The 23,632-nt window shown below is 39.3% G+C and overlaps 4 protein-coding genes across 4 annotated transcripts; 3 read left to right on the top strand and 1 right to left on the bottom strand.

Annotated features, from left to right (window-relative positions):
- Nucleotides 1–1,497: 1,497 nt before the first annotated feature.
- On the bottom strand, nucleotides 1,498–20,066 carry Cbr-dnj-25 (the record flags this gene model as incomplete). Its single annotated transcript, XM_045238602.1, has 15 exons — nucleotides 1,498–1,641; nucleotides 1,701–1,829; nucleotides 4,361–4,456; nucleotides 6,709–6,960; nucleotides 11,944–12,032; nucleotides 12,083–12,217; nucleotides 12,592–13,078; nucleotides 13,411–13,705; nucleotides 14,731–14,861; nucleotides 16,865–17,262; nucleotides 18,700–18,760; nucleotides 18,850–18,952; nucleotides 19,454–19,617; nucleotides 19,834–19,968; nucleotides 20,019–20,066. The coding sequence occupies 15 exons, from the start codon at nucleotides 20,064–20,066 to the stop codon at nucleotides 1,498–1,500; spliced, it is 2,667 nt and encodes an 888-aa protein (XP_045092989.1).
- Nucleotides 4,769–6,187, top strand: Cbr-srxa-1 (the record flags this gene model as incomplete). Its single annotated transcript, XM_002638499.1, has 3 exons — nucleotides 4,769–5,015; nucleotides 5,402–5,922; nucleotides 5,969–6,187. The coding sequence occupies 3 exons, from the start codon at nucleotides 4,769–4,771 to the stop codon at nucleotides 6,185–6,187; spliced, it is 987 nt and encodes a 328-aa protein (XP_002638545.1).
- On the top strand, nucleotides 7,805–8,947 carry CBG05580 (the record flags this gene model as incomplete). The annotated part of the gene is made up of 3 exons (XM_002638498.1): nucleotides 7,805–8,039; nucleotides 8,087–8,259; nucleotides 8,573–8,947. 3 exons carry the CDS (start codon nucleotides 7,805–7,807, stop codon nucleotides 8,945–8,947), a joined length of 783 nt encoding a protein of 260 aa, XP_002638544.1.
- Nucleotides 9,985–11,872, top strand: Cbr-srxa-6 (the record flags this gene model as incomplete). The annotated part of the gene is made up of 4 exons (XM_002638497.1): nucleotides 9,985–10,207; nucleotides 10,533–10,705; nucleotides 11,163–11,534; nucleotides 11,630–11,872. 4 exons carry the CDS (start codon nucleotides 9,985–9,987, stop codon nucleotides 11,870–11,872), a joined length of 1,011 nt encoding a protein of 336 aa, XP_002638543.1.
- Nucleotides 20,067–23,632: the final 3,566 nt, after the last annotated feature.

Raw genomic sequence — 23,632 nt, 5'->3', positions numbered from 1 at the left:
ACAAATAGAAAAAGAAACGAACAAAAAAAAACAACAACAACAAAGAATAGTGTTTGTCTTTTTCTTCCATCCCTTCCTAGCGACCACTGAGCATGGAAATGGTTTCTGACTAGTTAAAGTACCTAGAACATTGTTTTGCAGAGTACTCCGCCGGTAAACACGCTAATAGTATGCCTTTCAAATCGTCAACTTTAAGCTCTGCTATCTGATTTCCTGTAAAAGATATCAAATATTCGTCAACTGATAAAATATTTATCATAATGTCAGGAACATTTTATCAGTTGACAAATTTTTGATAGCTTTTACAGTAATCGAGATAAATCGGCTTTAAAAAAGGATGTGTAATTTGTGGAAATTTAATTAAACTTTAAAAAAAGGGAAAACTAAAATATTTCAGAATTTTTCAGAAGATTCTCCTTCTTTTTTTGTCAAATTCCTTCAAAAAACTGAAAACTCGATTTTCTACGGGACTCAAATTTCACTATTACTATAATAGAGAACTTTCCGGTCCATAGTCCTAATTTAAAGTTTTTTATTTAATTTTTGTATTATTACGGAAGAGACCAAGGGTTACTATTTCCTTATCAGTCTCTTGAAGACCCCGCCGGAAAATACATATCAAATTTCTATTTTTTCTGCTATGAAGTTATAAAAAAGTCTCAAATTATTCCCCTAAAAGACATCAATCACCAAAATATAGGAGAAATTTCCGTTCCGCTAAATATGACATCATGAAAAGGATTATTACGAAATTTGGACAAAGAAAAGATATAGAACACCAAAACCACCAAAATATCAATATCGGGTTAGTACTTTTGAAACTTTGACATATAGTTAACAGGAAAAGAAGAAAAATAGAGAAGGAAAACGTTTTTATGGAAAAAAAGTCGTTTGCTGTAGAGAAAAGGAAGCAATCAAGCAATTTATAAGCAATATATCCTCTTCTAGAAGCCCACTTTAAAATTTTGAGCTCAATTATCTCGGTTCCTTTGAAAGATATCAAAACTTTGTTCACTGATGAATTGTTTATCATATTATAAGCTATCTTTTATCAGTGAACAGATTTCAGATATCTTTTGAAGGAGCTAAGATAATTGAGCTCAAAATTGACTTGAAAAAATGTTTTCAGTCAAATTGAACACCGTAATTTGAGCTCAATTATCTCGGTTCCTTCAAAAGATATCAAAAATCTATCAACTGATAAAATATAGCCAGTATTATGATAAACAATTTATCAGTTGACAAAATTTTCATATCTTGCAAAGGAGGCGAGATAATAGAGCTCCAACTGGGTGGGCTTCCATTAAAGGGAAAATTTCACAATGAAGAAGAAAAGCTCACAAAAGAATATGGAGAGAGAGAGGGAATTCACAGAAAATCACAGTGCCAAAAATATAATAATAATAATACGGAAAGCAGGGATTTAGAAGACTAGAAGAGGAAAATGGTTGGTGCAAGAACAAAGGGGGAAAAACATGGTTAAAATTTAGAAGTCCTTTATAAAGTCGACGGATCATTCTGATATTTGCTGTAGGCGTCGTTGAGCTCGGTGAACACCATCTTGGCCAGCGGCAAGTGTGGAGAGCCGGTCAGCTTGTCGGGATGCACCACCAGGCACGCTTTTCGGTAGTGCTTTTTGATCTGGAATGGGGATTTCAGGTTTTTCAGGTTTTCAGGGTCCAACAGCTCAAGGTACATACCTGATCTGGCGTCAACAAATCACCCATCGACGGTTGATTCCATCGATCGGCTCCGTCCCAGAGGACGTTGTGCAGTGAGCCCAGGAGCGCACGAATGTTACGCTCTTTTCCTTGGGTCCAGTCGCGGATCTGAAATTGAGATACTGTAGATTTTGATTGGCGGGGTATGACCAAAATAGGCTAAAAACGGATCTAGCTATAGCTTCTTCTAAACCTGATATTTTCAAAACAACTAAAATGGATACAATAGAAGAACTCAAGAGCTACAAAATGATATTATCTGGATTACTGTAACTTGTCTATGAGAAATGTTATAAGCCAAAAACCGGCCGACGGACGTCCGGCGGCGAATGTCCGGCGTCGGAGACAACCGTATCCCCTACTGTAGTTTTTTATCTCTTGTTTTCGGGTAAGTGACGGACCAAAAACGGATCAGGCTATAGCTTTTTTCAAGATCAATATTTTCGTTCCAACTAAAATGCATACTGTAGAAGAACCCAAGAGCTACAAAATGGTACTATTTGGGATTCTGTATCTTGTCTATGAACAATGTTATGTGCCGAAAACCGTCGGAGCTACTCGGTCAAAGCTTTATGTCTTTGTAACTTTGCTCACAGACAATATACAGTATCCCAATTATCATCATTTTGTAGGGCTCGTCGAATTCGATAAGGTCAATTCCAGTTAGCCCAAAAGCATATGGCTTTTACGGCTTATACATAGTCTATTTTTTATTATTTTTCTAAGCAGTTCTTTAGAAAGTGATTTTCGGCTAACTGACAGATCAAAAACGAATCTAGCTATATCTTCTTTCAGACCCGACCTTTTTGAACTATCTAAAATGGATACTGTAGAAGAACTCGAGAGCTACAAGATGATATTATTTGGGATACTGTATCTTAGCTATGATTACAGTTACAAGCCAAAAACCATCTGAGCTACGCGGTCACAGCCTTAAAGCCTTGTAACTTTGCTCATAAACAAGCTACAGTACTCCAAATATCATCATTTTGTAGTATTTGAGTTTTACAATATCAATAAAGCCAACGTATATTAGGCGTATATATTGACTACATATGGTCTACATATGGCCCCAAACGGATCTAGCTACCGTAAAACCTCTAATAGAACGACACCCGGAACGTCCACTTTGAGCCTATATATCTCATTTTCTGCAAAAGATATCAAAAAGTGGCTAACTAGTAAAATGTTGCTGATATCCTGATAAACATTTTACTAGTTAACCACTTTTTGATATCTTTCGAAAGAAGTGAGATATATAGGCTCAAAGTGGACGATCCGGGTGTCGTTCTATTAGAGGTTTTACGGTATATCTTCTTTCAGACCCAATCTTTTTAAGCTATCTATAATGGATACTGTAGAAGAACTCAAAAGCTACAAAATGCTACTATTTGGGATACTGTATCTTGTCTATGAACCAAGTTACAAGCCAAAAACAATTTGAGCTACGCGGTCATATCTTTAAAGCGTTGTAACTTTTCTCAAAAACAAGATACAGTATCCCAATAAGCATCATTCTGTAGTTCTCGAGTTCTGCTATGCTATCCTTGGTTTATATGACCTATTCATAACCTATATATGGCCCGTAACCCTGCAACCATTTTCCCGTAAATCCCAAATACAAAGTTATTTCCAGTTCACTGGTTCATTAAAATCAGAGAGTACATTTTTTCAGAGCAATGGAAAATTTTTTGCGGGCTTCTCACACATTTTTCACCCTAAAATCAACTTCTTTGGTGCTAACTTTTTTTTTTGTGCTCCTACCGATGAGAAACTCATGTTTTTATGTACTCCCATGGTTCTCACGAAGCAGAACAAAAAAAACGTCAAGGCGAAAAAGACTAAAGTTTCTGATAAACTCCCCTTTCTCTGATTCATTTTTTCCTTATCACCCTTATATCTCCTCTATTACAAGCCGTCAACTTTGAGCTCAATTATCTCGGCTCCTTCAAAAGATATCGAAATTTTGTAAACTGATAAAACTGTCCTCATGATATCAGGAGTATTTTATCAGTTGACAAAATTTTGATACCTTTTAAAGGAACCGAGATAATTGAGCTCAAAACTGACTTAGGGAAAACTTGCTCCAATTAAGTTGAATACCGTATTTTGAGCTCAATTATCTGGGCTCCTTCAAAAGATGTCGAAATTTTGTAAACTGATAAAATTGTCCTCATGATATCAGGAGTATTTTATCAGTCGACAAAATTTTGATACCTTTCAAAAGAGCCGAGATAGTTGAGCTCAAAATTGACTCAGGGAAAACTTGTCCCAATTAAGTTGAATACCGTATTTTGAGCTCAATTATCTGTGCTCCTTCAAAAGATATCGAAATTGTGTCAAGTGATAAAATTGTCCTCATGATAACAGGAGTATTTTATCAGTTGAAAAAATTTTGATATCTTTCAAAGGAGCCGAGATAATTGAGCTCAAAATTGACATTGAAAAATTTTTTTCAGTCAACTTGAATACCGTAGTTCGAGCTCTATTCTCTCGGCTCCTTCAGAAGATATCAAGAATTTGTCAACTGATAAAATTGTCCTCATAGTATCAGCAGTATTTTATCAGTTGACAATTAATCAACATTTTTTTGAAGGAGCTGAAATAATTGAGCTCAAAATCGAGATAATCAAGCTCACCTTAATCTCCTCGGGCGTCAAATTCTTCGATTGTTCCTGTTTGAGCATCGTGCCAATGCTCTGCTTCTGATTGTCTCGTTGGGTTGTTTTGAAGCCCTGAAAACAGGAAATGTGCTAGAAAAAAGCGTGTCTTAAAAAGTGACATTCAATTAGCGGGCCACTTGTCTCGACACTTTTTCATTGACGCCAAGGGGCAAGGAATACGCCAAGTTGACAAAAAATTGTTTGCCCCTTAGATTAGAGTCCAGCCACCCTAACCTACAGCCCTTAATAAAATTTCTTTTACTAGTTTTGATATTGTGTCTGTACTACTAAAAAACAGTCGTTGTCCCGTCTAGACCTAAATGCGTCCGTCTAGGAGGTCACAATCCAGAGCATTCCCTTTTTCCAGAGTCTGGTATATCCATAATGCTCCAATGGCTCGTCACCTCTGCCCAAGCTATCTTCACAGTTTGTAACCTATTTTGCACATGCTTCGATGCCACTCTTCTATACTGCATTGTAAAGCAGCGTATGTCGCTGTCTCGAAGTACAGGACCATTCGTTTATATTATCTTTTTGACTGGTTTCGGTATTGTCGAGAAATTGAATGCTATCGTTATGGTGGATTCATGGCCACTGGCTGAGTGGCTTGTACCAAACGGGGGATATGAGAGTAAGCTGGATTTATGCACCATATATAGTAAAACATACATCACCATACACATCATTATGTAGTACCATATATAGCGGAACAAATAGCACCACGTATAGCACCGTATATGGTACTATATAAAGTATATGGTACCATGTATGGTGCCATACGTAGTACCATGCATAGTAAACTACATAGTACCATATATAGCGAAATATGTAATGTACCATAGATAGTAAAACCAGTATCATTTTAGTAAGAACGATATGATGTATGGTTAAATATATAGCAATTGGTACTATCTACTTCATTACACATGGTACTACATATTCCTTTATAAATATGGTACTATATATTTCACTATACATGGTCTCGTTGCCCAATACTATAGCTTGCTTTATTTTCAGAATACCGCCAATTCCTGGGCTCCTATGTCACATTCATCTTCCTTTTCTGCTATCTAACCCCTCTATTCCTAGACTGCATGATGACCTTGCACCGAATCCTCATCTTCTTGTCCCCTATGAGATCCACCAAATGGTTCACAGACATCAAAGTCGCTGCCTACTGTATCCTTGTCTGCTTCCTAGTATTCAACTGGCTTCTAGTCCAACAAGTGTCCAGTTGCACTTTGAACTTCAACGCCTTGACAAGCTTCCTTGAATCAGCGTGCGCGCCGGATAGACACCCTGTTACATGGTTTCAGAACAAGTACTTGATATATGTTCCAATTTTGTCTATGGGTGTGAATGCCTTATTGTTATTTGCACAAAGGATATCAAGAAAGTTCTGGAAGAACTCAGTTTTCGCCTTGGCAATGTCCAATAGCCAATTGAAGCGGGAGAATGCAATGATTCGTCAGGCATTCTTTATAGGATTCTATCTGTCGGTCTATGAAGTGCTGTACCTGCATACAAGACTCTATCCCGTAAGACTGTTAGGTTGGGTACAGTAATCTTCATTAAGCATTTCAGGAATCCTTCCGCTCTATGCCATTTGCCTTTCAAACTATCACCTACGACTTGCGTCTCCTAGCAGTCGGATCCTTGAATTTCTTCATCTATTTCGTGCTGACCCAATCCACTCGGAGCCTCGTTCTGGCTCAATTGGGATGGAATTCCAAGAAGATGAGTGCCAAAAGGAATGCAAGTCTAAGTCAAACGACTGCTAACAATTTTGCTGTTAAGAATTGATTCTAATAAACCATTCATTCACCACTTCCTCATCCAAATTCGTCATTATATTCTCTAGTTCTCGTGCCAAGTCACACAAAAAATAGATTAAAAAGACAGATACTCGTGCTCCAAACTTTTTGGAACCAGAATTCTGGAGCACCTCATTCATTCCAAGGTGATAGCCGAGACTCGTGATTCGGAAAAGCTCCACCCTCCTTCATTCACTTCCAGAACTATATTGAAGCTTTCAGAATCTGAAGCCTTCATTCTGAAGTCACCCTCTTCCGGTAGAAGTCTACTACTATAGTCCTTTCCATATAAGGTATTCTGAAGGCTTCAGAATCTGAAGTCTCCCTCTTCAGTAGATGCCGGTGCTCTGGTCCCTACTCCCCTCTCAAACCCTATTCCTCATCACCATTATCTTTTTCCTGCTGTACGATGGCACACTTCTTGGTACAGTAATCCACAAGAGATTCTTCAAAAAGGAGAAAGGTCCGTTTGCCTATATAGTCTATATGACTAGCTGTGGTCTCATCAGCAAGGTCTCCATACTGTTCATGGTAGTGGCCTGGCCAATTGTCGAATTCCTCAACATCGGATATGAGGTGTACAGACAAGCTGTGGGATAACTCGTTACCTTGATCTTCACCTTCTCCTATCTGTTCCCAATGTTCATTAGCTTGCTCATGACTATCCATCGAATCGTTATCTTTGTCACTCCTATGAAGGCTGCTAGATTCTTCAATGAGGCTAAATTGCTCATCTATAGCTCCCTGATAGCTATTGTCATCCTGGTGTGGCTCCTCATCCCCTTCTATTCCGACTGCACTATGAACTTTAAAGCCTTGACGAGCAGATTGGAATCCGCATGTAATCCTGAACGGCATCCAGTAAGATTGATTTGTATAGCTAGAACAAAGATAATGTTTCAGATCACCCTATTCCAAAACATGTATCTCATCTACGTGCAGTTTGGATCTGTGGCCCTGATGGTTGTATACTTGGTAGTTCGGAAATTTTCCAATAAAAATGGATCAGATACCACCAACCATCAGGTGAAACGTGAGACAGCCATGATTCGTCAAGTGTCATTCATAGTTATTTATCTATCAGTTTATGAGCTCATCTATCTTCATCTCAGATGGTTTCCGGTAAGGATTGCTTTATTTCAGCTTGGAACTCAATTATCTCGATTTCTGATAACGCTATCAAAATTTTGTCTACTGATAAAATGATGCTGATATTATGGCAAACATTTTATCAGTCGACAGAATTTCAATATCTTTCACAGGAATCGATATAATTGAGCTCAAAGTTGACGGGCTTCTATTAGAGCAAGTACGGTACCTCCCAACCCTTATCTTCCAGGAACACTTTGAAAGCTTCCCTATCGAGATTCAATCAATGTCGTATATGCTGAGACTCTTTGCAATCGCCTCGCTGAACTTTATGGTCTATTTCGTGGTCACGAAGAGCACCAGACGCTTGTTCCTCAACGCTATTGGCTGGAAGGAGAGCAATAAAGTTGGAGTTACAGCTGTCAGCGCTTCGGTTACTTGAAGCAAGCTGGACCATAAATCATCCGAATCTCTAGCTCCCTCTCCTTTCTAGATTCTTCTAGATTTTCTTCTCAAAATGCCCCTCCGACTCTCCCATATAGCCTTCTCGACCCTTGTCCTCTTCCTTTTGTGCTATGATGTATCCTTACTGTATCTAGTCGCCAAGAAACGCTCCAAAAAGAAAGACGACACTCCCACTGTATATATTCTCTGTATGACCATTTGTGGAATCCTAAATAAAGCTTCCCATTTGCTCCTCATTGATGGTTATGTGATTTCCAGCGGGATCAATGGGGAAGATGGTTATGAAGGTTAGCTGGGAACTTTCAGATTGATACCGTATGACCCAGAACTTCAGAATACCGCCAGTTCTTCGGTAAGCAATTATCCTTGATCTCTACATGGGGCTACTTGACACCAATCTATTTCAACTGGTTGATGACGATTCATCGTGTCTTCGTGGTTGCCTTTCCAACGAGATCCTCAGTTTTTGGAGAGTTCCAAATTCTGGGTTACTGTATTGCGATTAAGGTAGTTTGGCTACTGTAGCTAAGTCGCTTACGCCAGATGTTTCAGCTCCTTTCCTTCATCGATCTTCTCATTCCCTACTACTCCACTTGCTCTATCAATTTTCATGCTCATCCTGCCACGTGGATTTCCGCATGTGTTCCGGATAGGCATATGGTAGTTGCCCTTTATCTCCGTTCCCTTAAAAGATATCAAATTTGTCAACTGATAAATTGCTTATCATAATATCACTAATATTTTATCAGTTAAACAATTATTGATATCTCTCATAGAAACCGAGATAATTAGGATCAAAGTTAATGATACGGTATTTCAGCTAACCTGGTTTCAAAACAAGTACACCATCTACTTCCCTGTCTCCGCTATGATCGTCAACTTCCTACTCATCTTCTATATGAAACTGAAAATGACAACTACCAGCAACTCGCTGATCCGGACGGTTACTGTCACTGCTGTCTACCTCTCTATCTATGAGATCGGCAGTTTGTACATCCGTCTGCTTCCCGGATCCTTCGACGCCCAGTCTTCGGATTTTAAGGATGACTTTTATTTCGTTCGAATTCTCACAATTTGTTCGTTGAACTTTTTTGTCTACTTTGTGATTAGCAAGGCTAGTAGACAAGCGTTTCTAGATTTTTATGGGTTTTTCAAGAAGAAGCAGATGAACGTTGTCACTGTGACTATGCAATAAATCATTTTTTTGCTGATTTTTCAATTAATTTGGATACCATAGTTTGAACTCAATTTTTAGAGATCCTATTAGAGATATCAAGGAGCTATCAACGGATAAAATGTCGCCATGAAATGGGGAACAATTTATCAGTTGAAGGACTCTTGATATCTCTTAAAGGAACCGAGATAATTGAGCTCAAAGTACGATACTTGATTCAGAGCTCAACAGTACGGTAACTGTTTCAGAGCTCAAAATTACGGTACTTGTTTCAGAGCTTAAAACTACGGTACTTGTTTCAGAGCTCAAAAGTACGGCTCTTGTTTCAGAGCTCAAAAGTACGGTACTGGTTTCAAAGTTCGAAAGTACGGTACTTGTTTGAGAGCTCAAAAGTACGGTACCTGTTTCAGAGCTCAAAAAGTACGGTACTTGTTTCAGAGATCAAAAGTACGGTACTTGTTTCAGAGCTCAAAAGTACGGTACTTGTTTCAAAGTTCGAAAGTACGGTATTTGTTTCAAAGTTCGAAAGTACGGTACTTGTTTGAGAGCTCAAAAGTACGGAACTTGTTTCAGAGCTCAAAATTACGGTACTTGTTTGAGAGCTCAAAAGTACGGTACTGTTTCAGAGCTCAAAAAGTACGGTACTTGTTTCAGAGATCAAAAGTACGGTACTTGTTTCACAGTACGGTACTTGCTTCAGAGCTCAAAAGTAGTATGGTACCTGTTTCTGAGCTCAAAAATACGGTACTTGTTTCAAAGTTCCAAAGACCCGACTTTCGAGGGAAATTGAGGTACTGTAGTTTGGTTACCGTAACCCATAAGCCAGAAAACCAATCAACCTGTTCCAGATTCCATGAATCACATAAAAAATCTCCCCTGGCTCTGATTACTTTTCAATTCAGCTGTGTGCAAAAAGGTGTTGTGGTGGTGTGTGGATTTTTGATTGCTATTACCCCCCCCCCCCTTAATGTGTTTTCGCCTTCTTCTTTTTTTCGCTTGCTTTTTCTGTTTCCCGATTCAGGAGTCGATTGTCCCAAACATCAGAAATGCTCTCCGAAATGTCCCTTTTTCATGGCATCGCCCTTACCGTATTCTCCATTTTGGCTGTACTCCTTACGATCTTTGATGTTTGCCTATTTGTGATGGCTATCAAGCATCGGAAGGATCCGCACTTCCCATTTGCTTATCTCACTGTTATGAGTGCATGTGGAGTCATTTGTAAAGCTGCGTTTACTATCAATTGTGGCACTTATCTCTTGCTTTCCAAGATTGATTATCTGGGTGAGTGTGGATTCCAGAAGCTTCAGACAGAAGCTTCAGTCATGAGCTCCGGTCTGAAGCCTTCAGAGATCCTGCTGATACCGTATTTCCTCTAATTGAAGGCCACTCAACTTTGAGCTCAATTATCTCGGCTCCTTCAAAAGATATCGAAAATCCGTCAACTGATAAAACGGTCGGCATGATATGGAGAACATTTTATCAGTTGACAGAACTTTGATATCTTTTAAAGGAGCCGAGACAATTGTGCTCGAATTTGATGGTTTGGAACCCAAACTTTCGGAGTTTTGAAACCAAAACTCTATTAGAGGAAATAAGCTAATTTCAGAATACCGCCAATTCATGGGCAAGGAGATAACCCTACTCGGAACCTTGAACTATTTCATCCCACTGTGTATTAGCGTTGTGATGACTATGAATCGTATCTGGATCGTGTTGAGACCCACAGATCAAGCGGTTTTCAGTCAGCGGCGAATATTTTGCTACTCGGGTTTGATTCTGGTACGTCTAGTCTGAATCGTACTTTGAAATGTGCCCAAGAAGAGCCCAATACGGTCCCGGCCATAGCTTCATTTAGAATCCATATTTCTTGACCAATTAAGTTAAATATGATAGAAGAACTCAAGATCTACGAATTGATACTATTTGGAAAACTGTAGCTTGTCTATGAGCAAAGTTGCAAGGCTTTAAAGCTGTGACCGCGTAGCTCCGACGATTTTTGGCTTATAACACAAAAATCGCCAGAGCTACGCGGTCACAGCTATGAAGCCTTGTTACTTTGCTCATAGACAATATACAGTATCCCAAGTAGTGTCATTTTGTAGTTCTTGAGTTCTCCTATCATATCCAGTCTAGTTGGTCCAGAAATATCGATTCTAAGAGAAAATATGCCAGGGCCCGCCTGCACCTGTTTTGGCCCTATTTCCAAATACGGTATGAACTAAGGACACATTTACAGATCCTTTGCCTTATACTCCTCCTCATTCCCTATTTCTCCACATGCTCCGTGAACTATCTAGCCAGTGAGCTCATCTTTCAAACTGTCTGCTGGCCAGAACGCCACCCTGTCACCCGATTCACCAACACCCACCTTATATGGATCCCAACCACTCTGCTTATTATCAATGTAGCGCTTATTCTACACTTGAAGGCTGCGCGACACCATGTGTATTCCAAGGTCTTCCAGAAGATGTCGACAACGTCGACGCCTTCAGCGCAGTTGATTCAGAGTCAGAAGAAGCGAGAGCAGATTTTGATGAGGCAAGCGTTGGCGCTCTCAATCTATCTATCGTTCTATGAGGTCGGCTCTTTTCTAATGAGGACTTTTCCGGTGAGTTGATAGTACTATGGCCATATATGGTACCAACTTGGTACTACATATGGCCACTTGGTACCATGGCCTTTATATATGGTCCTATATTCCAGACAACCTATTCATCCCTTCCGCAATCCGTTCAAGACGGTTATTTCTATTTCCGATTGGAGAGCATCTGTGCTATGAACTTTTTTGTGTATTTTGTGGAGAATCGGACAATCAGAAAGTTGATTCTAGCAGCGATAGGATGTCCAGGGAAGCCTAAACCCACTGGACACACTGGAAGCCTAGAGAACCATCATCAGAATTCTGTAGTGGCCCCAAAGGTCTCGACAATTTCAATGAGGATTTAATTTTCTTTTCTTATGTTTTTCTGTATTCTAGCTGGCGCGCTTCTGGCTCTTATATAAATCCTTCTACTTACCCCTTGGCTCAACAAATCCCCAAAGGCGTCCATTGAAACCTTGGCGGTCCCAGGAGTCTCACCGAACGCTGGTTTGTATGAGTTTTGTGCTGAAAATTAATCAATAAATGGGTCTGACGTCTTTCAATAAGATTCTTACGCTTCGTTGGTTGAGGCTTCTGCGACGAGTACGGTGGAGGTTGGCTGGTGGGCGGAGCCTGCTGTTTTTCAGGGTAGTTCGAGAGGAAGGCCTCGAAGTCGGCTTGAGAGTTCACTTGGGACACTGGTTTGGAGTCTGGAAAATCTTATGGGTCATGGTGGCCTAGAAAAATCAACCTGCAAAAGTTAGGCCACCAAGTTAAAATGGCCTAGGAAACACAGCAGATGAATATTAGCAACGGGCCGGGCCGGGCCGGGCCGAAACGACAATTTTCCCGGCCCGGCCCGCATTTTCTCAGTAAAAAAAATTTCCAATGAAAAATTGGGACATTTTTTCATGGTCATGGTGGCCTAGAAAACTCAACTTGCAAAAGTTAGGCCACCAAGTTAAAATGGCCTAGGAAACACACTAGGCGAATATCAGGCCGTTTCTAGTCTATTCATCGTGGTGGCCTAGAAACCTCGGCTTGCAAAAGTTAGGCCATCATGTCAGAAATCAAAAATACTCACTAGCAGCCGACGGGTTCCTCGTATTCGGTGGCGTCGCTGTCGATTGCGGTTTCAACGGTGAGAATCCTCCCAACAGATCCGAATTCGAGAATGATGACATCGTGGCGTTGTTGCTTCCAGAATTCAAGCTGCTTCCCGAATTCGTCGGCTTGATTGGCGCGCCAAAATCGAAATCCACGAGGTTACTGGAGCTTTGAGTGGGTGCCGGAGGAGCCGTGGTGGCTGTCTGAGAGCCCAACCCCAACAAATCGTCGATGGCTGGCGCCGGTGACGGGTTCTTCCGGTTCTGTGAGCTCGACATCGAGTCGTAATCGGAACTCGCAGGTGTTGGAGCTGAGAGAATGGGGGTTTCGCCAGCTGGCGACGACATTTCTTCACCACCCAAATGGAATCCATCGAGGAGGTCGGCGGTGTGTTGTTGCTCGTCGTGGGCGTCCTGGAAATATGATTTTTCTATTTTTCTATGTAACCTGTAATAGAAGGGCCCCTATACTTTTAGCCATAGAATCAGAAATTGAAAATTAGGAGTATTAGCAGTATCAATTTAGGAGTAATTTCAGCAATTCCAGACGATATTTGGGGTCATTTTTCAGTCATTTTTCATCATTTTCAGGCAAAACTAGACTAATTTAAGACGGATTTCTCGATTAATTAGGTTCAATTTCGGATCAATTTTAACCATTTCAGACAATTTTTGGGGTCAAATTCAGCAATTTTCAGACAAATTAGACTATTCGACACGGTTTTCCAGGCTTTTTCAATTGATACCTGATCATTTTAGGGGTTATTTTCAGCCAATTTTTTAAAGCTAGCTCTTACCAAAAGCGTCGATTCTCGCTGCTCTCGATAGTGTGCTGGCTCGTTGCTATCCGCGAATTGAAGTGAATCGAAGAAGTTTCCAGACGACGAGGAAGCGGTCTCCGTCGCTTGTTTAGTACCACTTTTCGACCGTGCGCTTCTCAGAATTGGCGACTCGTCTTCAGAATCCACGTCACCATACGATCGTTGATAGCCCTCCAGCTCTCGCTCGTTTCGGACACATAGAAGCTTATAGCGATCGAATTGAAGGGAGTTGAGGGTTGGCATACGGCGAGTGGCGAAGTTGACGATCATTCTGGAAGATTCGAGGGTTAGGGAGAAAATGGTAGGGTCCTGGACGTTTCAGAACCCGACGTTCCAGAACTTTTTTGAATTTCTGCATAGTGTTTCTGAAACGTCGGGTTCTAAAGTGTCGAGTTCTGAAACGTCGTGGTTCGAAAATGTCGTGGTTCCGAAACGCCGGGTTCTGAAATGTCCAGGAGCCAAGGCTGCGGTCGGCCATGGATAGGTTGCCGTGGACCAATCAGTCGGGAGAAAGGAGTAAGGGCTCTTGGACGTGTCAGAACCCGAAGTTTCAGAACCAGATGTTTTTGAACCCGATGTTTCGAAACCACGACGTTTCGGAACCACGGCATTTCAGAACCACGACGTTTCGGAACCACAACGTTTCAGAACCCGACATTTCCGAACCCGAAGTTTCGGAACCACGACGTTTCCGAACCACGACGTTTCGGAACCCGACGTTTCAGAACCCGAAGTTTCGGAACCACGACGTTTCCGAACCACGACGTTTCGGAACCCGACGTTTCAGAACCTGACGTTTCGGAACCACGACGTTCCAGAACCCGACGTTTCAGAACCACGACATTTTCGACGTTTCAGAACTTTTCTGCATTTTTGCACATCAAAGGAGTACAAAAATCACTATGTAAAAATGCAGAAAAGTTCTGAAGTGTCGCGTTCTGAAACGTCGAGTTTTGAAACTTCAGGTTCTGAAATGTCGGGTTCTGAAGTGTCGGGTTCTGAAACATCGTGGTTCCGAAACGTCGGGTTCTGAAACGTGCAGGAGCCCCATGAGGAGGTGTCATGGACCAATCAGTTTATTTTTTTTTCAAAAAAGAGAAAGTTGTGGAATGGAACTTGAACTTGAAAATGAGTTGAGTTAGCTGGGAAGGGACCCAAAAGTTCCAATTTTCCTTTTTCTTCTTTTTTGTGGTTCTAGCTCCAAGAAAAAGGAAACTCGATACCGCCTTGTGGGTTGGAGGGACCAACCCATTTCCTCTATTTTTTTCTTTTTTTTTCTATTTTTGTCTCACAAACCTCAAATCCTGAATGGGCATCGCCGACGCGACCATCTTGGAGACGTCCATTTCAGAAGGCGTGAACACGATCGACGCGTCCTCGGGCTCCAGGAGTTGTGTGTTGAATTTGACGGCGAGAATCGGGTGCTTCTGGAAATTTGATATTTTTGAGGGGAATATTTTGTGACGGTGACTCCGTGGGGCACATCTTTCTGGGACCCCTTATTCTAGGTAACACAGCAAAATGAGGGCAGAGAGGAAAGGGGGAAAAATGAGCAGGTTATTCATGTCAAATGGGGCAATTTTTGGAGATGTAGACAGATGAAAAATGGCTTAAGAGAGACACATTTTGAGCCTGAAACCTTGAAACTCAAATTTTAGAATTTTTCAAATTTAATTTTTTGATCCCCAAAACTTTCAAACCATCACAAGTTTTTTATTTTTCAACCGATTTCGATGGTTCTGCTATCAAAATGTGTATTTTGAACTGAAATTTAAGCGGATCTGCTGCATTTTAAGCCTAAAACCTTGAAAATCGGTCAAAAATTGAATAAAATCAAAAAATTTTAGAAATTTTCAAAATTACAATTTTTGATCCAAAAATTTCAAATCATCACAACTTTTTCGTTTTCCAACCGATTTTTATGATTTTGCTATTAAAATGTGTATTTTTAACTGAAAATTCCGGAAAATAAAGAAAAAAATAGACCAAAAACCCTTGAAAAGCGGTCGAAAATTGAATCCAAAAGGATGCCATATAAGGCGCTCTCTCTCCTCCAAAACAGACTTTTCGTCTAATTTGGATTCCCAATGAGGCGGTAAAACGGGAGAGAGAGAGGAAGCAGCAGTAGCACATTCTCCTTCCTTTTCATTTTCCAAATAGGTAAATAGGAGTAGTAGGTCAGCGACGGGTTTCCCGTTACTACGCCCCACAACATCTGCTTCCTCTGTCTCTGACCGGTTGTTGTGGGGATGGAGGGAGGCTTATATGGATTATAATAGAGAAGGTGAGGGTCGAAATGAGAGCAGAACGATGATTCTGGAGCGTTTTTCAATGTAAAAATGGTCTGAAAATTAACCAAAAAACGGTTGAAATGGCCTGAAAATGGCCTAGAAATTGTCTAAATCAGTCTAATTGGTGGGGGAACAATGGTCTAAAAGTGGTCGAAATAGTCTAAAAATAATCTGAAAATGGTCAAAAACGGTCTAAAAATGGTGTTAATATTCTAAATGGCCTATATCATCTAAAAAAATGGTCAAATTTGTCTGAACTGTTCTAAAAATGGTGTAAAAAGAATCTAAAATCGGGCTCAACGGTCTAAAAGCGGTCTGAAATGACTTGAACGGCCTGAAAATGATCTAAAAATGAACTAAAAATTGTCAAAAGTAGTTTGAACGGTCTAAAAGTGCTCAAAATCGGTCAAGGTATGCTTAAAAATGCTCTCAAAATGGTCGAAATAGTCGATATGCACGGTCAGATGTGTGAATGATTGATTTGAAGTGAGAGACGCAGAGAAAAAGAACACTTCTTGGAGGTCCCACGGGATTCCATTACTCGAAAAAAATGGAGAAAAATGTCACATCCTCCTTTCCGGACGCACTTTTAGCTTGTTTTTTGCTCCTAGGGCGACTTCCGTTCCCTTCAAAAACAAACCAGAAAAGCAGCCCCTGTTCAAGCTCAATTTCAGCCTAACCTCTACGATTACTGTTGCTAGAACACTAAAATGAGCAATCGACGTTTTTGGGGCGATTAATGGGACCTCCAAGAAGTGTTCTTTTTCTCTGCGTCTCTCACTTCAAATCAATCATTCACCACATCTGGCAATCGAGTCTAATTGGTTTAAATTCTTAAAAAATAGTTTTAAACGCTCTACAAATGGGTCTAAAATAGTCCAAAATGTTCGAAAAATGGGTCTAAAATGGTCTTAAATGGCGTAAAATGCTCTAAAAATGCGGCTAAAATAGTCAAAAATGATCTATAAATGGTATAAAATGGTCTCAAATGGTGTAAAATGTTCTAAAAATGGGTCTAAAACAGTCTAAAATGCTTTAATATTAGGTCTAAAACTGTCTAAAATGGTCTAATAAAGGTATAAACGTGTCTAAAATAGTCCAAATGTCCAAAAATGGTCTAAAATTGGTCTAAAACTCACCACATCCGACTTTTTCCCCACAAAAACGACGACATCATCCACCGTCTCAACATTTTCCATTCCAAAAACCAGCTGTCCCTGTCGATTCCGACACGATTGCGCCGAGAACTCGATCACTTTCAACTGACCCACACCCTGCTGAATCGCCGCGTAGAGCTCGCCGTCGATGAGCAACGTGCCCGGCTCCAGAACGATTTGGGAGATGAGGGCGCCCGTTTGAAGGGGTTGTCGACGACGGGTGTGCAGTTTGCAGATGTGCTTCGTTTGCTCCAGAAACAGGTGATATGTGTTGGGGAGACGATCGAAACGGTTTGGAAGGGAGTCGCGAAGGAAGTCAGAGACCCGGGAGATGGTACGAGACGCGACGAGACAGAAGGCCGCAGTGATTTGGACATTTTCTGTAATTCAAAATCGTCTAAAAATGGGTCTAAAAGTGTCTAAAGTAGTCTGAAATGTTCTAAAAATGGTATAAAACTGACTAAAATAGTGAAAAACTGTCCTAAAATGATCTAAAAAGTTTTAAAATAGGTATGAAATTGCCTGCAAATAGCTTAAAAATGATCAGAATGATCTAAAAACGACCGAAAATAGTCCAAAATCAATCAAAAACGATTAAAGATAGTCGAAAATGTGCAGAAAACGACCGAAAATTGTTTTCAAAGGGTCTAAATGGTCTGAAAACAATCTAAATGTTCCAAAATTGGCTGAAAATGGAAAAAATTTGAAAAATAGCAACTATGCTTTTTTCTAGCAATTTTTCGCGAAAATCTGATTGAATGTTTGCTGAAAATAGCTGAAAATGGCCGGGTAATTGCCTAAAATAGGCTAAAATAGGTCTAAAATCATTGTTTAAACTCTTAAAAAGGTGGTGGTTTTTAGACTGATTTCAGTCTATTTTGGGTCATTTTCAATCATTTTTAACTATTTTCAGCAAGAATTTCATCAAATTTCGCCCTAAAATTGCAAGAAGACAACCAGAAATTTTGGAAATTTTTAAATAAAAAATTGATTTCTTCTCCGATTTTTCGCAAAATTTTTAGACCTTTCTAGATTTTTCAGCCCTTTTTGAAGATTCTTTTTCGATTTTTCCGGTTTTTTTTGTCTGAAATTTAGTGTTCTTGACGGAGGATTACTGTAGATTACTGTACAGAACCTTGTAGTTTGTAGTTTGTTTTTATCTGCATTTTGACGTGGTTGTGTTTGCAAAAACCAAAACTACAAACTACAAGATTTCCTACAGTAGTCTACAGTAATCTTCCGTCAAGAACACCAAATTTCAGACGAAAAATTCGGAAAATCGATAAAAAAATCTTCAAAATTAGCTGAAAAACCTGTTTGGTTTTTTTCTAGCAATTTTATGTTTTTTTTTGCTGAAAATGGCTAGAAAAATGGTCCAAAAATCATGAAAAACGATCCGAAAATTATGAAAAATGGTTCAAAAATCATGAAAAATGGTCCAAAAATCATGAAAAACGATCCGGAAATTATGAAAAATGGTCCAAAAATCATGAAAAATGATCCGAAAAACGATCCGGAAATTATGAAAAATGGTCCAAAAATCATGAAAAATGATCCAAAAATCATGAAAAATGATCCAAAAATCATGAAAAACGATCCGGAAATTATGAAAAATGGTCCAAAAATCATGAAAAATGGTTCAAAAATCAGGAAAATGGTCCAAAAACCATGAAAAATGTTCCAAAAATCATGAAAAATAATTTAAAAACCATGAAAAATGCAATTTTCAGAGGTTTTGCGGGTTTTCTCAAACTTTTTCTCCGTTTCTATATGAATCTTCATGTTTTTCCACACATTTTAATGCATAAAACTCTCACCATCACTTCCAAAAATTACGATTGCCGCGTCGTTGGTCAGAAGACAGTACTCATTGAGGATCTGGAATTTTCACCGAATTTTCAGAGCAAAACACAGCTTTTTAAATGTTCTAGAAGGCAATTTTCAGCTAGTTTTTTGAACAACCTTACAGGAATCAACGCCTGAATCGTTGGATACTTGGGAAGACCTCCTTTCGCAGCAGTGCCCAATGGAACGTGCACCGATTTTGCATATCCATCGAGTTTTAGGGGTCTGGAAAGTTGAAAATTCGTCGATTTATGGTCTAAAATGGTTTCTAAAGCCTGAAAAATAGTCTTAAAAGTAAAAAAATGGCCTAATAATAGTCTAGCTAGCTTAAAAATGGTTTAAAACTGGTCAAAAATAGTCTGAAGTAGTCTAATATGGTCTAAAATGCTCTAAAAATGGTCCAAACCGCTCTAAAAATAGTCAAAAATGCTCTAAAAATGGTCTGAATAGCCTAAAATTGGTCTAAGTGGTTTGAAAAGAATCCAAAATGGTATAAATAACTTGAAAATGGTCTAAATAGTCTAAATAGTCTAAGAATGACCTAAATAGTCCAAAAATAGTCTAAATGGCTTGAAAATGTTCCTAAAAGGGTCTGAAAATGGTCTGAATAGCTTAAAAATAGTCTGAATGGTCAAAATGACCAAACATCCACTGAAAATGATGGTTTTCTAGGCCAATTTTATCGATTTTAGCATAATTTTTGCCTTGAAAACGCTAAAAACTCACTCAGCATGCACATTAACCACTACATATGGCTGACAATCGATCATCTCTCGAACGACGGCGTGCTCAGCTTTCAGAAGCCCTTCTTTGGAGGTGTGCAACGTGTCGGCGAGCACCAAACGATTTGTGAGCCATGTCAGACGGATATCATCGTCGCGGTGCTCGGGCTGGAAATTTGAATTGTTGAGAAAAATTTTTTTCGCAGTAAATTTGAAAAATTGCTGGTGAAGCTACGGAAATTGACCGAAAAATGGGGATTTCCGGATTTTTTTAGCATTGGGAAATTTTTTTTTAAATCTTGAGCATTTTTAAATAGCTAAAAAGCTTTTTTTTTAAATTTAAAAATTCAAATTAAAGTGTTTTAATTTTCAGAAAAATCTAACCGGCGTCGTCGCGCCTCCTTGCGACTTCTGGTGCTCTTTAACTAGCGATTTTCCGAAATTCTTGATATTTTTCGCCAGACTCGACCCCTGTCCGCGCAACGACTCCATCAAACCGAACGCTGATGTGGTGGCTTGCTGAAAATTTCAAAAAACTGATTAATTTCTGAAAATTTTCGTTTCGCAACCTGCGTCCATTTCTTCTGACTGTTTGGTGGCTCTTCGTCGAAAACCATTTGGAAGAGCTGAAAAATACAAAAAATTGAGAAAAAAATAGCTCAAAAACCTAGTAAAATAGAGGAAAAAAGTCTGAAATTCGCTGAAAAATCTGCACGCGTTGGCTGCTAGAGAAATGCAAGCGCGCTCTATGGCTACGCGCGAGAGAGCGAGAGGGCGCAGAGAAATCCTTATTTTCAGAATTTCCTAATCGATTTTCAGCTCCAGTAAAACCTTTTTTCTATTAGAAAATACCACAAAAAAGACCACAAGAAAAACGATAAGAAAAAGCAGATAAAAATGCAGATAAAGTTATGTCATAGTGAAAAAAAACCGGTTTTGTATGGGATTTTAAAAGGAAAGAGGGAGACACTTTTCGCGAAAAAAAGGGAGAATTAGAGGTGAAAGTGATGGTTTAGATGAACTTTGTAACATTTTGTAACAATATAGGAATAGATCTAGAAATTGAAGAAAGATGTTCTATTTCTTTGTTTTCTGCGATTCTCAGACCTAATTTGGTCCCCAACACTTAAATCTGATATTAAAAGTGTTGATTACACAACACATTGAGATGATCGGGGGATATTTAGAGGGCACAAAGAGGTTAATCACTCTTACACCAACAATACTGTATTACGTAGCTGGATTAGTTAAGTACACACAAATGGGAAACTTTGGGAATAAGACCAATGATGGATTTTGGAGTTACACTGATTAGAAAGATTTGTTTGTGTTGCATGTATTTATTACTCAACATGTAGATTGAGTTACATTTGGAAGTATGAAACAGTTTAAATGCAAGATGCCGTAAAACCTGTAACAGAACGGCCCTCTAACTTTGAGCTCAATTATCTCGGTTCTTTTAATAGATATCAAAAAGTGGTCAACTGATAAAATATTTATCATAATAGCAGCAATATTTTTTTTCAGTTGACCACTTTTTGATATCTTTTAAAGGAATCGAGATATAGGAGCTGGAAGTTGACAGTTGGCAACTTTTACCGGAACCTGGTAATAAGAACTTCACAGAACCGAAATTTTTAAAAGGAACTTTTGAAGATTTTAATTTCAAAAATCTTGGCACGACTCTGGTTTTTCAGGCATTCATCTGATTTATTTTACCATCTGGAATCTGTTTATCATGTATTATTTTCTTCTTGAACTAGAATAAATAAAATTAAAATAAAGCTGTTTTGTAAACACTTGTTTATGTTAGTATAATAATTAAATGTTGTTACTCATATCAAGGTACAACCATGTTGCCGTAGCAACCGCCATAGAAGCGCCAACAAGCTGACAACTTTGAGCTCAATTATCTCGGTTACTGTAAGAGGTATCAAAAAGTCGTAAACTGATAAAATGTTTATCATAATTTCAGTAATATTTTATTAGTTAACCACTTTTTCATAGCTCCTATAGGGAACGAGAAAAATTGGCGCAAAGTAAACAAACAGCTTATCAACTGGAAACATGACTTGAAACTTCGGAAGAAGGAACTCCTGATCGCTAACTTTATTGGAGATATTATGATAAAGATTTTGTCAGTTAACCACTTTTCGATATCTCTCCCAGGAAGTTAGATAATTGAGCTCAACGTGCACATGTAGGGTAGACTTCTAATAGAGACAATAAGGTCGGGGCCTTTCTACCACAAGTTTCAAGGTAATTCGTGATCTGAAATGAGAAAGAGGTTAACAAAAAAATCAAGTTGAGATTCAGACATAATTTGTGATTAAGGGGAAGTTTATATCTGGCTACTGTAGTTGGGCATGAAGGATTTTTGTAGCTACAACGCTTAATGTCACTCCGCGTACAGCTGTCGTCCTTTGTGTATGCAATCGGGCGGCCATTTTCTCTTTGCCCGCGTGGCTCAGTCGGTAGCGGCGCCGCACCCTCAATCCTCGCCCCACAAGTTCAACTCCTCGAGGGGCATATTAAGACGGAATATCGAGAATATTATTTTTTTTTCATGTCTCCCCACCTTTAAAGCATCAAAACTGAAGAAGGGGAAATACCGTAAAACCTTGAATAAAAGTTTCGTCAATTTTCCCCAATCGTCAATTTTGGTCTACTTTATCTCGGTTACTGTAGGAGATATCAAACATTGTCAACTGATAAATTGCTTATCATAAGTTCAGAAGTATTTTGAAAGTACACCCTTTTTTTGATATCTTTTGAAAGAACCGAGATAATTGAGCTGAAAACTGACAGCTAGAGAGCCCTTTTACTATGAATTTTAGGGTAGTTTAAATTGAAGTTCAATTATCTTCATCCCTATAAGATAAATGAGAAATTCGTCAACTGATAAAATGTTTGTCATAAAATTACCAATATTTCTTTAGTTCACTAGTTTTTGATATCTCTAATAGGAACCGAGATATATTAGCTACAAGTAGACAATAGCGTTCTTCCTATGGACTAGCTTCCTGAACAATAGAATCCTCTGTATTCTGTTAATTAGGCAATTTTCAACTAAAAACTCTAGTATTGTGCTTTAAGTTCAAAATCTCCTCTTTTTAAAATCAATTCAACCTTCTCTACTCTCAATTTCGGCCATTTCGGCTCAATTCAAAGAGACGTCCTGAACCCTCTTATGTCATACTTCAATTCTTCTTCTTTTGTCTCATCTCTTCCTTCACACCTTCCTCTCTTCTCTTCCTTCCCATGAATCTTTTGTCACCATCATACCTAAAAACTGCAACACCATTTCCGTCAATCCATTCACACCAGGGTGCCCCTAAGCCATCGATCCTCGGGGTGTCACCCTAAAAAAGCGTGGGAAAATTAATGAGTTCCTGTTTTGAAACTTGTCCAGAATGTCGTTGATCCCCTATTTCCTGATAGCTTATGAAATTCAAAGAATCCTCTAAACGATCATGGCATAGTTGGGACCTTAACCACTCGGCCTATTTGCTCAGGTTGCATGACAGATTAGTAGTCCTCCACCTCTTATCCAGTTGCTCCCTTGACTTTTGCCGCCCGACTCCTTACCTGTGCCGCCACCAAAAAAAGGGGACTTCTCTAAATCAAACAAGCTTAACAGTAACCTAATACAGCCACCCCCCCCCCCCCCCCCCCCCCTATTGGAATCTCTCTTTCCTGCCAAAAAGCTGCTTGAGGGTCACGTCAAGGGATAGAGTTCCGCACCTCCATCATCCAACCGCCTCTATTGACTTTTGTACCGTTTTCTTTAGAGCCTATCGGGTAACTTTTTTCTTCTTTCTCATTCTCTTGGCGGAGCACCACCACAATGAGAACAATTGACAGGAGAGAGAGCTGCAGAGGTTGTGAACTTTGACTGGTTTTTCATTCGGAGGGAAGGAGCGAGGAAGGTTGTGTTTGGCAAAACTTATCTCAGCGGAAAACGGAGTCATGTGAGAAGTGATGTGGTTAAAAACCACGAAAAATTTGGGTTGTTATGATACACAAACCATGACGTGGCATGTTTGGGGTACTGTATTGAAGCGCAATGAACAGAAGTGAACTTTGAGCTCAATTATCTTGGTTCCTATAAGAGACGTTGATAACCGGTTGACTGATAAATTATAGGTGATATTATGATAAAGAACTTAGTGATTGACCTTTT

The sequence above is a fragment of the Caenorhabditis briggsae genome, assembly GCF_000004555.2.
Source record: "Caenorhabditis briggsae complete genome, chrV, whole genome shotgun sequence".
NCBI lineage: Eukaryota > Metazoa > Nematoda > Chromadorea > Rhabditida > Rhabditidae > Caenorhabditis > Caenorhabditis briggsae.
This window is presented reverse-complemented; position numbering and strand designations above follow the sequence as displayed.